The 14,322-nt window shown below is 41.1% G+C and overlaps 1 protein-coding gene across 1 annotated transcript in view; it reads right to left on the bottom strand.

Moving 5' to 3' along the window:
* LOC132543273 (uncharacterized) overlaps positions 1-11,083 on the bottom strand; it is a 57,280-nt gene extending 46,197 nt beyond the window's left edge. Inside the window, exons 1-2 of the mRNA XM_060206756.1 lie at positions 10,894-11,083; positions 4,751-4,835 (exon numbers count right to left, since the gene is read on the bottom strand). Coding sequence (XP_060062739.1) covers positions 4,751-4,835; positions 10,894-11,083 — 275 coding nt within the window. The remainder of the gene's footprint in view (positions 1-4,750; positions 4,836-10,893) is intronic.
* Positions 11,084-14,322: the final 3,239 nt, after the last annotated feature.

The following is a 14,322-nucleotide window of genomic DNA, read 5'->3' as shown; positions in this document are numbered from 1 at the left end:
CTCCCAGGCCAACCTGCGGATGGTTTTGGGTACCAACAGTTACTCAGCAGTTACGGGCTTAGCCTGTACATGTCTGGGTTTCCACCTGGTGGGAGTGGCGGTTCATCCTGGTCCTTTGGACAGGATGTCCAGCCCCAGACTCAGGCAGGCCATCTTGGCCAGTTCTGGGGTCACTCCCGGCCCGCTGGACCGTTCCCATTCCCTCAGGGGTTTGGGTTTTTACCCCATGGGTCTTCACTCGTGGAACCCATAGGGGTTGGTCTCTCCTCTAGGAGATGTTATAGCAGTGCGGAATCCCCCCAATGTTCTGCTACTTCGGGGGCCTTGTTGGCCGGTCCTATAAAGGTTTGCCAGACCTTAAGGACTTCCGCCTCCAGCGCGGACCCGTCGGTCTCCTGTTCCCAGGGGTCGGCTTCGGGTCTCCGACCCAAGCCTACAGCTACAGCTGTTGGTCGCGCTGCGTCCAAATGCCATAAAGAGGAGTTCCCCTCTGCGGAGATGGCTCCTCTGGTGGCCCCTGTTCCTCCCAAGGGGACTTCGGTCTCTATTGAGGAGGAGATGGACATCGAGGGTGCGGGCTCGGCAGAGGAAGACGATGTCATTCATCTTTCTCCTGGGCCAAGAGGGTTCACAAGGGGAAGATGGCCCTGAGACTGCTGAAGCTGAGGCTCAGCATGTGCTTTCTGGGATGCGGGTCCTCCGGGCCAACATCTCCCGGATTCTCAGGGCGGAGGTTTGCCCACCGCCTCAGCATCGTCGGCGCCTGAATCCACCATCCTTCTGGGTTCCCTGGTGGCTCCTCGGGCTTCCGTTCGCTCAGATCGGTCTCTGCCAGAAGGCAATATCATGTCTTCGGTTCTGGCCACGGCCCGGGCTCCGGTTTTAGAGAAGGACTCCTTCTCTACCCGTGCTCTCGGGTTTGTCGGTCTGCAGCTCAGTGTTGGTGAATTGTCGGAGGCTTCAGCTTCCGACTATGCCACACATGATGGGCAGCTGGCCTCTCAACCAGCACAGCTGGAGTTGAGACAGCTGGCTGCCTGGCCCGGCAAATCAGTGGACCAGGTGGTGCTCGATCCCAAAGAGCACCACAGGATGGAGAGAATGTTGCACCTCTCCATCGAAGTTCTGTCATACATAGACTTCCTGACAGTTTGTCTATACAGGGTATCCGATTTGCCTGAGTGTCGGTTATCCGAGACAGAACAGCCGACATACAGGACACGGCAACCTTGCAGGTTCTCTGCTCGTCAATGCCGTGTTGGCTAGGCAGTTTTCAGTTCTGAAATTCCGCCCAGTCCAGTAACCCTACCGTTTCCGCTTGTTGAATGCCCCCTTCTAGGGCTCTACCCTGTTCAGGGGAGCTCTTCCTTGGGTTCAGAAGGATATGAAGGAGGACTCGGTCGCCTCAGCACTTCTGGTGAAGAGGTTTCAGGCTGAGAAGGCCAGTGCCTCGCAGGGGTCAGTGCCTCCTAAGAAGAAGGCGAAGTCTTCGGCTGCTCAGTTTTCTGCACAGCCCAAGTCCCAACCTCACTTCAACGGCAACAAGGGGAAGGGTAGGAAGGGTAAGAAACCTCCTGGGGGCAAGAAGAAGGGTTCCTGACTATTTCTGCTTCTTGGCCGCGAAAGGCGAAGGGTATGGCCGGGTGGACGGTGGTTCTCCTTTCCCGGGCTCATGTCCTTCTCCTGCAGGCTCAGGCTCCGGGTGGGCAGACGATTCTCTGGTCTGGCAGGGGCTCGATCTGCCCCATCCGGAACTCCCTGTGGGCGGACGTCTCTCTGCTTTCCTTTCCTAGTGGCAGGATATTACAGAGGACGCTTGGGCTTTTGTCGGTGGTCAGGGAGGGTCTAGGTATTCCCCTTCTTCAGGATTCGTCCCTCGCCTCCTGGCCGTTTTTGTTTCTTTCCTCCTCCCGGGGATTCAGAAAGGGCACGGGTGCTCCAGGAGGAAGTAGGGACCATGCTGCCAAGGCAGAGATGCCCTTGGGGCTCACGACAGCTCCTTTGGTGTTCACCAAGTTGCTGCTGGTGTTTCCTTCACTCCTGCAGAATAGACGTCCACATCTATTTCGACGACTCCCTCATGCCTCTTTTGGTGTGGGAATCGTTAGTGAAGGACACTCGTCTGGTCCTGAAACTCTTGCTCAGAGTCGGCTTCATTCCTTCCAGAGAGAAGTCAGAGGTTCCTTCATATTAGGACTTCTTCTTCCTGGGGAACCATTTTGACATGGTTCGGGGCTTAGCCCTTCCACCTCTGGAGAAGTTTGAGAAGGTCAGGGCTCTGGCTCTGACTTTCATCACTTGGTCGCTTGTCCAGGTACATTGGTTCCTCAGTTTTCTGGGGTATCTCAACTCCTTGGCATATGTGGTCCCCCTAGGGAGGATTCACATCGGACCTCTCCAGATGTTCCTCCTGTCTGACTGGGTTCCGTCATCCAGGAGGCCTGGATCCCACTTACCCAGTCGGTCAGGGAGTTCTCTTGCTGGTGGACCATTCAGGAGAACGTTTTCCACGGGGTACCTCTGACCAAGCCTATCCCCTCTATGATCCTGTTCATGGACGCGTTCATGACAGGAATGTGAGCTTACCTCGATGGGGGAGTGGTCTGGCGAATAACTCTCGGAGCACATCAGTGTACTCGAGATGAGACTGTTCATTTGGCTCTGCAGTCCTTTAGGGGTATCCTGCAGTCCAAAGTGTGGCTACCGACAACAGTTGTCGCGTATCTGGAGAGACAGGGGCCACCAGGTCTCATGTCCTGTGTGCCCTCTCCATCAACATCCATCTTCTCTGCCAGGACATGCAGTTGACCATAGCGGTCAAGCATCTTTCTGGCAGGCTGAGTGTGTTGGTGGCCACTCTCCAGGCGCCACCAGCCGGTGTTGACGGAATGGCAGCTGTGTCCCTTGATTTTCAAGGGGAATTGTCAGGCGTGGGACAGACCTATTATAGACCTGTTTGCCACTTCCCTGAACAACCAGCTGCTAACCTTCGTCTCCCCGGTCCCAGACCGTAAGGCGTGGGCTGTGGACGCCCTTTCTCTGGAATAGGAAGGGACGTATGCATATGCATTCCCTCCCTTCAACCTGGTGGGCAGGGTTCTACATAAGTTCTGGGAGCATCACTGCTCCTTACTTCTGAGAGCCCCTCTGTGGCCGAGGCAAGCTTGGTTTCAGGAGCTCTTGTCGTTTCTGGTGGAGGAGCCCTTGGCTCTCCCCACCAGACCGAATCTCCTTCGCCAGCCTTGGCCCAGAACGACACACTCTTGACCAGAGATCCTCCACCTTCACGCGCTGAGGCTATCTCTGGAAGCCACGCCAAGGCAGGCTTTTCTCAAGAGTTGTCAGATTGCATTGAGCAATCAATCAGGGCTTCCTCTTCTGCCGTCTACCAGTCACGTTGGATGATCTTCTGTGATTGGTGTGTCGGCAAGGAAGCTTATTCATTCGAAGCCTCTGCATTTGATTGCGGAATTCCTAATCTCTCTGTTTAGGTACCGCTATCTGCCACCTGGCACTATTGCTGGCTATCGTACAGCTATTGCCAGAGTTCTTGCTTGTTATGGCAGGAAGGAGATCGGTTAGTCCTCCTCTCTTTCTGCCCTAATCAGAGGCTTTGCTATGAATAGAGTTGTTTTTAGCGAAGAATCAGGTTCCGGGGTTCTCGCACGATCCCATCAGGATCCTGGCTGTGACTAGCTCGGAGGAGCGAGATAGGTTGCTTTGTCCTTGTCGGGCTCTTAGGTTTTATCTTGATAAAACCAGGGGGGGGCGGGGCTCTCGATCCCGTCTGTTTTGCCCATTAAACAGGGGCAACGAGATATCTCCTCCCAGTCGGTTTCCAGGTGGGTTTGCCAGGTGATGTAGTATGCTTACGAGCATTTTGATGATCTGGCTCGGGCGAGAGTGAAAGCGCAGTCTCACGAGGTCAGGGCCCTTGCTTCATCCTGGGCCCTTCTCTCAATGAGTCCTCCTTTCAGGAGGTCATGTCTGCAGTATTCTGGCAGGGCAGGGATACCTTAACAGATTTTTATCTGTGATCCCTAGCTTCCCACTCATAAGGCCTGTATTCATTGGGACCTTTGGTGGTGGCATAGTCAGTGGCTGGGCCTCCTCGTTAGCCCCGGGCCATGTCTTTCCGTACGGCGGCATGTGGGTACACCTGCTCTTTCACAGAGAGGTCCCTTCCTTCACTTTAGCACTCTGTTCTCCCTCCCTACTACTTTGGTTGTGCTGAAGGGGCTGCCTGGCTTCTAGTCACCACTACGGTAAGACGAATTCGCATACTAAAGTTATGGTAATTATTACTGAAATGAAATTGAGGTTTTTTAATGTAAAACCAATTTTCATGATGTAATACTTACCATAACTTTATGGAGTCCCACCCTATCCTCCCCTCTTCCTTATCTGCCTGGCTGCTCCTCTGTGGGGTTTACGCCATAAAGGTTATTAGAGGAAGGGAGATCACTCTGCGTTCCTGCCGTGATGGCTCATGGATCGTAGGGAGGGCGGGATTGTTTTTCTTTTGAATCTTTTGTTGTTGGGATACAAAGATGGGGGTGTAGGTACTGTATTTGCATACTAAAGTTATGGTAAGTATTACATCATGAAAATTGGTTTTACATTAAAAAACCTCAAATTAAAATATATTGTGCCAATGCATATGTAGTGGTTCTTCACAAGTCAAATCGATATCAGGATTTTCTTCATTCAAAAGATCAGTTTATTGATAAATTGGAGGCTCAATTTGTACCTCTGTTCCATAGTTTCCATGGCGACATCATCAACATCATCCTGAACAATTATGCTCGGTCTCATCCCATAATCCACCTCTCCATCTACAAAATAGATGATGTACATCATTAAGTATGATCATTAATCAAGAGTTATCTCCCTTCTGTAACAGGAGGATAGGAAATATAACAAGAGGCCCATGGGCCTTAACGGTCATCTGACAAAAAGCAAGCCAAACCTAGAAAGTGGGTTGAGGTCATTCATTTGAACAAACTTGGTAGCCTCTCCTCCAAGCATCTTACAGGCCCAATATCAGCACTCATGGACTTTTGCTTGTTGAGAAGAAGTCGTTTGTATATTTTAACATATTTGACCCCTGTGACCTTGAAAGTGGGTTGAGGTCATTCATTTGAATAAACTTGGTAGCCTTTCCTCCCAGCATGCTACAGACCCAATATCGGCACTCATAGACTTTTGCTTATTGAGATGAAGTCCTTTGTATATTTTAACATATTTGACCCCTGTGACCTTGAGTGGGCCAAGGTCATTCATTTGAACAAACTTTGTAGGGCTCCATGCCAGCATGCTATGGGCCAAGTATTAGCCCCCTAGGCCTTCTATATTTGAGAAAAGTTATTTAAAGATTTTGACATATTTGACCCCTGTGACCTTGAAAGTTGTTCAAGGTCATTCATTTAAACAAACTTGATAGCCCTTCATCCCAGCATGCCACAGGCACAATATCAGCAATCTGAGCCTTTTGGTTATTGAGAAGAAGTTGTTTAAAGATTTTAACATATTTGACCCCTGTGACCTTTAAAGTGGGTCAAGGTCATTCATTTGAACAAACTTGGTAGTCCTTCATCCCAGCATGTCACAGGCCCAATATCTACACTCTGAGCCTTTTGGTTAATGAGAAGAAGTTGTTTAAAGATTTTAACATATTTGACCCCTGTGACCTTTAAAGCGGGTCAAGGTCATTCATTTGAACAAACTTGGTAGAGCTCCATGCCAGTATCCTCTGTGCCAAGTATTAGCCCCCTAGACCTTCTAGTATTTGAGAAGAAGTCGTTTGAATGAAAAGTTTACGGACGGCGCACGGCGCACGGCGGACGGCGCACGGCGCACGGCGGACGACGACGGACGAAGCATGATGACTATAGGTCATCGGACCCTTCGGGTCCAGATGACCTAAAAATACATCATTCTGAACCAAGAGTCTATATTGTAGGATGCTAAAATCTTCTCTCGATAAGAACCATCCTGCTAAGGTTCAGTTGACAATAAGACATTATTCTATTCATTTTCCTATAGGAAAAGGTGACAGCTGATCTACTGATTCTTAATCGAAGTCAGGGAGTAGACGTCTTGCAGATTACAGGACAGGTGTAGGTGTATTACAGGACAGCAAGTAGGTGTATGACAGGACAGGAAGTAGGTGTATTACAGGTCAGAGGGTAGGTGTATTACAGGACAGGAAGTAGGTGTATAACAGGTCAGGGAGAAGGTGTATTACAGGTCAGGGAGTAGGTGTATTACAGGTCAGGGAGTAGGTGTATTACAGGACAGGGAGTGGGTGTATTACAGGTCAGGGAGTAGGTGTATGACAGGACAGGAAGTAGGTGTATTACAGGTCAGGGAGTAGGTGTATGACAGGACAGGAAGTAGGTGTATTACAGGTCAGAGGGTAGGTGTATTACAGGACAGGAAGTAGGTGTATAACAGGTCAGGGAGAAGGTGTATTACAGGTCAGGGAGTAGGTGTATTACAGGTCAGGGAGTAGGTGTATTACAGGTCAGAGGGTAGGTGTATTACAAGACAGGAAGTAGGTGTATAACAGGTCAGGGAGAAGGTGTATTACAGGTCAGGGAGTAGGTGTATTACAGGACAGGGAGTGGGTGTATTACAGGTCAGGGAGTAGGTGTATTACAGGTCAGAGAGAGTAGGTGTATTACAGGACAGGCAGTAGGTGTATTACAGGTCAGGGAGTAGGTGTATTACAGGACAGGGAGTAGGTGTATTACAGGACAAGGAGTAGGTGTATTACAGGTCAGGGAGTAGGTGTATTACAGGACAGGGAGTAGGTGTATTACAGGACAGGAAGTAGGTGTATTACAGGTCAGAGAGAGTAGGTGTATTACAGGACACGGAGTAGGTGTAATACAGGACAAAGAGTAGGTATATTACAGGTCAGGGAGTGGGTGTATTACAGGACAGGCAGTAGGTGTATTAAAGGAAAGGGAGTGGGTGTATTACAGGACAGGCAGTAGGTGTATTAAAGGAAAGGGAGTGGGTGTATTACAGGACAGGCAGTAGGTGTATTAAAGGACAGGGAGTAGACGTATTACAGGACAGCAAAATAATGTCATTGAGCTTTCTGTCATGTTATTCGATTTCTGTAAACTTTGCAATATTGCCACAAATTCAGATGGATGGTAAAATGTTATTAGATAACAGTATAGTATATTCTGTTTCACGAAAGTAAATTGCTGCCAACTTGTGGTGCGGATCAAAACCACAAATGTTTTACAATATTTTAGAATTTTACTAAACAGCAATGTACAGACGTGAGGTTTACAATACGAGACATGGGCTTATTGCTTAAAAAATAGGGTATACTTACTGCATTGCAAATTGGATTTTTTAACTCAAATTGTCACCAATCAATATACAATATTTCACACAAGAATTTTCAGTGACATACATTTTTGTTTCGAGATAATTAGCTAAAACTGAATGACATCATACCTATAGAACAAAGTACAAATTTCTAAAGATTTCAGCTTTAAAATCACGAAGAAGAAGTAACCATTGACTAAAGTGTCAACATAAACTATTTACTTGTTTAAATAACGATATGCATGACTTAAATATCAAAGACGAATGATTTGCAGTATCGTTACAATATCCTTACATGAAAATTAAAATGTCAACATTTATAGTTTAACTACGTAAGTATTTGACCTATTGACGCAAGCAAAGATAATGTACAATAGACGCATACAACATAACACAAAATAAAAACAAATTTTATATATCCCTCCAGGCTTAAAGCTTTCACTTACAACGTATATAGAGACCTAGACGGCTATTTGTAGTATTTATGGTTCAATGACTATCACTTAGAACTCATATGAATCAATTCCAGCAGATCTGTCAATGATCTTAAAATCACTTTCGGCTCTTTATCTACAATCAAATCTGGCACGTTTCATATATATTTACATATAATAACATGTTGCGAAATTTTCTAGATTTTGGCTTACTTTTGCCGTTGTAATTTTTGTTCATTAAAACTTTGAATTATTTGTTCATTTATCTATTTATTTATTTATTTATTTATTTACATCCACTTTTATGGTCTTTTGGCCTCAGTTGACGAGCTACCACCTTTAATTACATATCACTTATATACTGTACCCTATATAGGTGTTATAAGATATTTTAACGTACATCCTGTCTGTTATATTGCATCATGTAACAAATTTGTTTAAATTCTAACTTTCATAACAACAACAAGATACAGATTAATATTCCATTCAAAATACTGGTTTTCTCTGGGACTCCCTAATTTTATGACTATACCAGTCCTCAAGGACTGAAATCACATATGATATTGAGTAAAACTGTTTTTATGAATTTTGAGGGTCTTTTGTCAATTCAACTAATTAAGCAGAATGCAGGTTTTCAAGAGTTGAAGAAAAGCCTGATCATTATGAGAAAACATTTGAGCTCAGTTTGAGAGGACAGTAGGAGATATTGGGAAGTTAGCTTGAGAGGACAGTAGGAGATATTGGGAAGTTAGCTTGAGAGGACGATAGGAGATATTGGGAAGTCAGTTTGAGAGGACAGTAGGAGATATTGGGAAGTTAGCTTGAGAGGACGGTAGGAGATATTGGGAAGTCAGTTTGAGAGGACAGTAGGAGATATTGGGAAGTTAGCTTGAGAGGACGGTAGGAGATATTGGGAAGTCAGTTTGAGAGGACAGTAGGAGATATTGGGAAGTCAGTTTAAGAGGATGGTAGATAATACTTGTTACTACATATACATGTAAACAAGGTCCTCTTCATCGTTTGTTGTTAAGGATATGAATTGTAAAACCCTTAACTCTGACTTGATCCTCATTGTGAGACAGAGTATGTAATATACAGTTACTAACTGAGAACTAGATGAGCTAAACATATAGCTGACATGCATGTGAACTCTTGACGGAAACTTAACACTTTCACTCTATTGTCAAAGCAAGACAACACAGCTTTATAAATTATGTGTCCATACAAATCTTTATAAATTGAAATTCAATATTTGCCATTTCTCAAGCTTGACCAACACAACAGGAAGTTCTGATCCTGTAATCAAAGTGATAATACTTACCTGTGTGGTGCCATGTATCCGGCATTCTCTCATGAAAACTTCGACCTTCACTATGTACAGTGATTTTATTTCTTATTAATTTGTACTTTAAACAGCACATAGACACATTATATATACACATTTACATCAACTGAATGTCTTTAATATCGGAGCACTATTTATAGATGATCAATTACTGTATTTGTCCTGTGACCCATTTTTAAAATAAACTGGTCTATTCTACAAAATCACCAGGCATGGACCCCTAACAGGATAAATATGGGGTACAATTAATAACAAGCTTATAGTAATTAGACACTATAATAATGAAAACTTAAACCTACATTATATACATGTCATTCAAGGATATGGATCTGATGATTAACAGGAAATAAATCAGACAAAAAATGAATATAGTTTCCAAACTTATACACCGGTCTGTTTAATAAATCACAAAAAAATATTGTAGCAGTAGATTAACTGTTAGTCCTGTCATCATTTCATTAAATCTACAAATAAATAGGAGGATGTAAGAAACAGGAAACTGTCAAATAAATAATCAACACCTTACTCACAATGCTTAATTCTTTTGTTTAGAGATTTTATAACCAGACTTTAATTCAAATTTCAAGTTAATTTACTGTTTTAATAAGTAGTGTCTCGTAGAATGTGAGGTCTAGAATTTCTCATGTCGGAACACTTTTGTGTACTGGTGAATTTCTGTCAGTCTTCCACATCCTGTCTCACTTGTCCTATATATTGTAATATATCTATAACATACTCTTAATTCAAACATCAAATTAATTTATAAACTAGAATTATGTCAGTCTGACTTTGGCAGCTTTTATCATGTATAAGAATTAATCTTTCAACTAAAAATATAAACATGTTCAATTTTAACTTCAAATAAACTTACTGTTTAAAAGAATGAACTTTTGTATGTTGTACAACATACAAAAATTCTATTTTTAGCAAACTTTTGCTGTGTCTGGTCTACTATGTACATCATCTAGCAGTGTGACAATCCTTGTATTTACACTACGTACATATCTTTGTTCAAATTATTCTGTAGTTTCTTAAAATCTTCTAAAATATATTTTAAAATTCAGATTGTTATGATAGAATTTAAAATTTTCTTTGTATTCATGTCGGGCCTGACGTAATAAATAAATTATCTTTACATTGTTATTGCGCAAAACAGTAAAATCACTTGTATTAAGAAACCACAAACTTCCTCGGAAACATAATCATTGTAGGATTATTTAAAATCAAGTGTGGACAGAAAAAGTCGATATAAGATTTGAAGGTGTCAAATAAAGAAAAAGCCTATGGTTATAATTTAAAACATATGCAAATGTTTTGCAGCAAACATTGAAGAAAGCCAGTAAAATTGTGTAGATTTTTAATGTATTGCTTTTAAAAAAAAACAAAAATTACTGCCCAATGAAATTTAATCACAGTACACTACTGTATACAGCAGCTGCTACCTTTAATGATTTTAGTGTCACAACAACTTTGTGAAGATCAAATTTCAGAAAAACTGACTATATCATACAGTAATAGATTATCATCATTGTGTTAATTTTTGTGGTGTTTAATTTTTGCCTATTTGTGTCCATACTGAAATACAAGATTTCACAACAGAGACCCTTGTCATCCTTTAAATATTTTTATGTGGTTTGGTGTAGGACATATTAGGTCATTCCTGATCTGAAGACAAGACAACTAAACAATGTAAACATAAAACTCTTCTTACACTCAAAACAGATAATAAAGGTCAAGTGTGGTCAAGTTTCTTTAAAAGATTACCTGTTTGACTTCTGATAAGTCCAGGCATTGTATCAGAGGGTTGTAGCTCTTCAGTGTTGGAGGTACAAAGTGATTCCTCTGTTTCTAAGGTAACACAGACCTCCCTGACATTGCCTTGCTGTTCCTGTAAATGTCCACATGAAGATGTATCATTGCCCGCCCCATTCTGACGTGAAATGTCGTTCACCATTAGTTCAAGTCTATCCGAATATTCTGTGACATTTGCACATGATGTACTAGCAGTTGTGCTTATTAAAACCTGTTCCTGATCACCATGGTTACCAGATTGTTCCAGAATCTGTTTCACCTCTGGATTGGAGATGTTTGCTTCACAACAATTGTTCACAAACCTGCCATGTTTTCCGCGGTGAACTGGAGAGAATATGTTTAATGATGAGGTATTTAACCTCTTACGACAGGATTCTACTTTAGATCGGATATAATCTTTACTTTTATTAAACACTTCCTTGGCTTTGTTCTTCGTGTTACTTTTCCGTTTACTCGGCGACAAGTGGATATCCCCCGGATCTGGTAGATTATCTTCTTTCACGCAAAAATCAAACTGATCGTCCCAAATCTCAACAAATTCCGCAGATTTGGAAAAATTGACCGATTTCAAAATAGGACATGCATTAACAGGTCCCCTGTCACTTTGACTACTTTTCACACTATGGTTGCTATGGTAACTGATACTGAAACATTCCCCTTCCTCCTTGTACCACTGGTCAAGGCCTCCCTCTTCATCCCAGCCAGCGTCAGTCCATTTTGTGGGACTTGTCTCCCTTGACCACTTAGGTGATGACTGTCGAATTCCTTCACCTGCAATCATTCAATTAAAGCACTGCTAGAATTTTCAAACATCATTTTTTTCTCAAAGAAACTGAAATATTCTAAAGACAATATCATGATTAAAATTGCCTGAAAGAATGTGATTCAACTTGATAAAAATTACATTCAGGTGTATTTTTCATATGCTTAAAACATTACTTATTTCAGGATATGACAGAATATAAAAACTTAGCTCTGATTTAAATTATCAATAGATTATGTGACTGTTTACTTACATATAGTGTACGGGCAAAAAAAATAAGACTGTGACTTTTTTAAAAGATTAAAAGAAACTTAATTAGTAAGAAAATCCAAGGCAAATATCTTATATCTGATTTCATACCTGGAATTAGTGAAGAATTCCAGCGATCATCACACTGCCTACCATATATATACATAGAGGTGAGAGGTCAACATAATTATATATGTACAAGATGTTAATTTCTGCATATATTGATTACTATATTTAATATAAAGGTTACTTAGATTGGTTATTTACATAATCCCACATTAAATCATTTTCTCAGAAAGTATTGATGGATTATTTGCTATAAATACATACATGTATTAAGCTGCACATCACTTATAGAAGTGTTTATATAGACATGCACATATAGTTCCTATCCATTAAATTCAATTTCAATTCAATTTTATTTCCAATTCAATTTTATTTCCAATTCAATTTCATTATCATCAAAGCATTTCATGCATACCATATTCAAATGCAGCCTTCCTGCATTTTGATCAGTGTACACCACTTGTATGTGTGTGACTTATAACTACACATTACATATATATATATATATACAGTGTATACCACCTGTATGTGTGTGTGACTATATAACTACACATTACATATAGATATACATTAATCAAAACACTGGGTAACTGTATTTCATTCTAGAAAGTTGATGAGCTGAAAATTAAAGTTCAAAGCTCAATAAAGAGCATGAAGTAGGAACATACTGGCCTAATGACAAAACACACCTGAGACATTGAACAGGAAAATGAACTGTATTCCCACAAATGACCTTGTAAGGTATATCAAATGCTTCCATGTACGAGTATTAATCAAAATGTCTTAAAAGCTCCACTCTCTGACTGGACATTTATGAATTCAGCTCCACTCTCTGGCTGGACATCCATGAATTCAGCTCCACTCTCTGACTGGACATCCATGAATTCAGCTCCACTCTCTGACTGGACATTTATGAATTCTAATTTGTTTTGTTTCTAAGCATCAATAGTGATAATAAAAATTTCTGCCAATGACATGGAGCGCCAGAAGACTGTTGTAAATATTTGAACGTGATGATTAGGATTATTTGATATTGTTAAAAATCTAGCCCACGGTGACAGATTAAAAATGTATAATGTGCTACAATACATATATATATAACACATAAATCATCGCCAGTGATTAGCCTTGTACGTGAAATCTTTAAGGTTATCACAAGTTTTATTTACAAAAAAAATATTACACATAAAAAAGGATACTTTATATTAAGTTATGCAACCTACCTTCATCTGAGTCCCAAGTCTTATTTGGTTGTCATTGAAATGAATAATATACAATACTAGTGTAGTGTATAATATATACCACGTCTTAACACTGTGGTAAATAACCTTCAACTTTGAAGGCAGTAAATCAATCCTGTCTATACACATACTGATCCATAAGTCTAGAAACTGTAACAATTTTGTGTACTTACTTATCTTTGTGACAGTATGTCAGTCTAGGTGGAATTGACTTGGCTTTAATCAGGATGAATAAACATCTTTTATAATACCGTTTTTAAGAACAAACTTATACAAGCTATGCATGTTGTCTATAATCCCTTTGTACCAGAAAGTTTTTTAATCATTTTCTCTGCTTTGTCTTTTCTTCTTATTTTGAAGACTTTTGATCCCGCTGGGTAAAATTTTACCCGACTGGTCAGATAAGTTTTGTGGAGACATAAACAACAGCAAAAACTTTGTTGAAAGTCTATTCCTTTATATTGATATTAAAAATAATAAAAAATCATTAATATAGTTTCCTTGATATTAAAAATAATCAAAAGTTATTAATATAGTTACCTTACTCAGTGTATGAACTGAGCTGTTCCACCTGTTCGATTTACACCTGCCAGGGCGTGGGTACAGGCATAAATCTAATACATCAATGGCAGTGTAAACATACCCCTACACAGAACTCTACCATTGCTGACACTATATAAGTCACAGCTAGACATACAAAACCACACTAATCCAGATCTTACTATATTATAACCTTTCTATAACATAGATATAAAGAGGTACAGAGGACTTTTGAAACCAGTCAACAGTGCTAAAGATATATACTATACAGGTAAATAAAATATTCCTATTCTTTATCTCTAATCATCATTACCTGCTGTGTGTGAGGGCTGCTCAAACTGGGCTAAACTTGTATAAGATTACCACATAATTATGATGATCTTGAGTATTAAAAATAAGGTACGAGATTGGTGTTGTATTGTACAGCAGGAAAATTACCACTGTCCTCACTTCCATGGCACTGATATATCCAGGTGTTGAAAATTTCGTGGGAATATGAAATACAAAAGAATTTTTTTACCT

This window comes from Ylistrum balloti, unplaced genomic scaffold (assembly GCF_031769215.1).
Source record: "Ylistrum balloti isolate Yb309-2 unplaced genomic scaffold, AGI_CSIRO_Ybal_v1 Utg369750, whole genome shotgun sequence".
NCBI lineage: Eukaryota > Metazoa > Mollusca > Bivalvia > Pectinida > Pectinidae > Ylistrum > Ylistrum balloti.
This window is presented reverse-complemented; position numbering and strand designations above follow the sequence as displayed.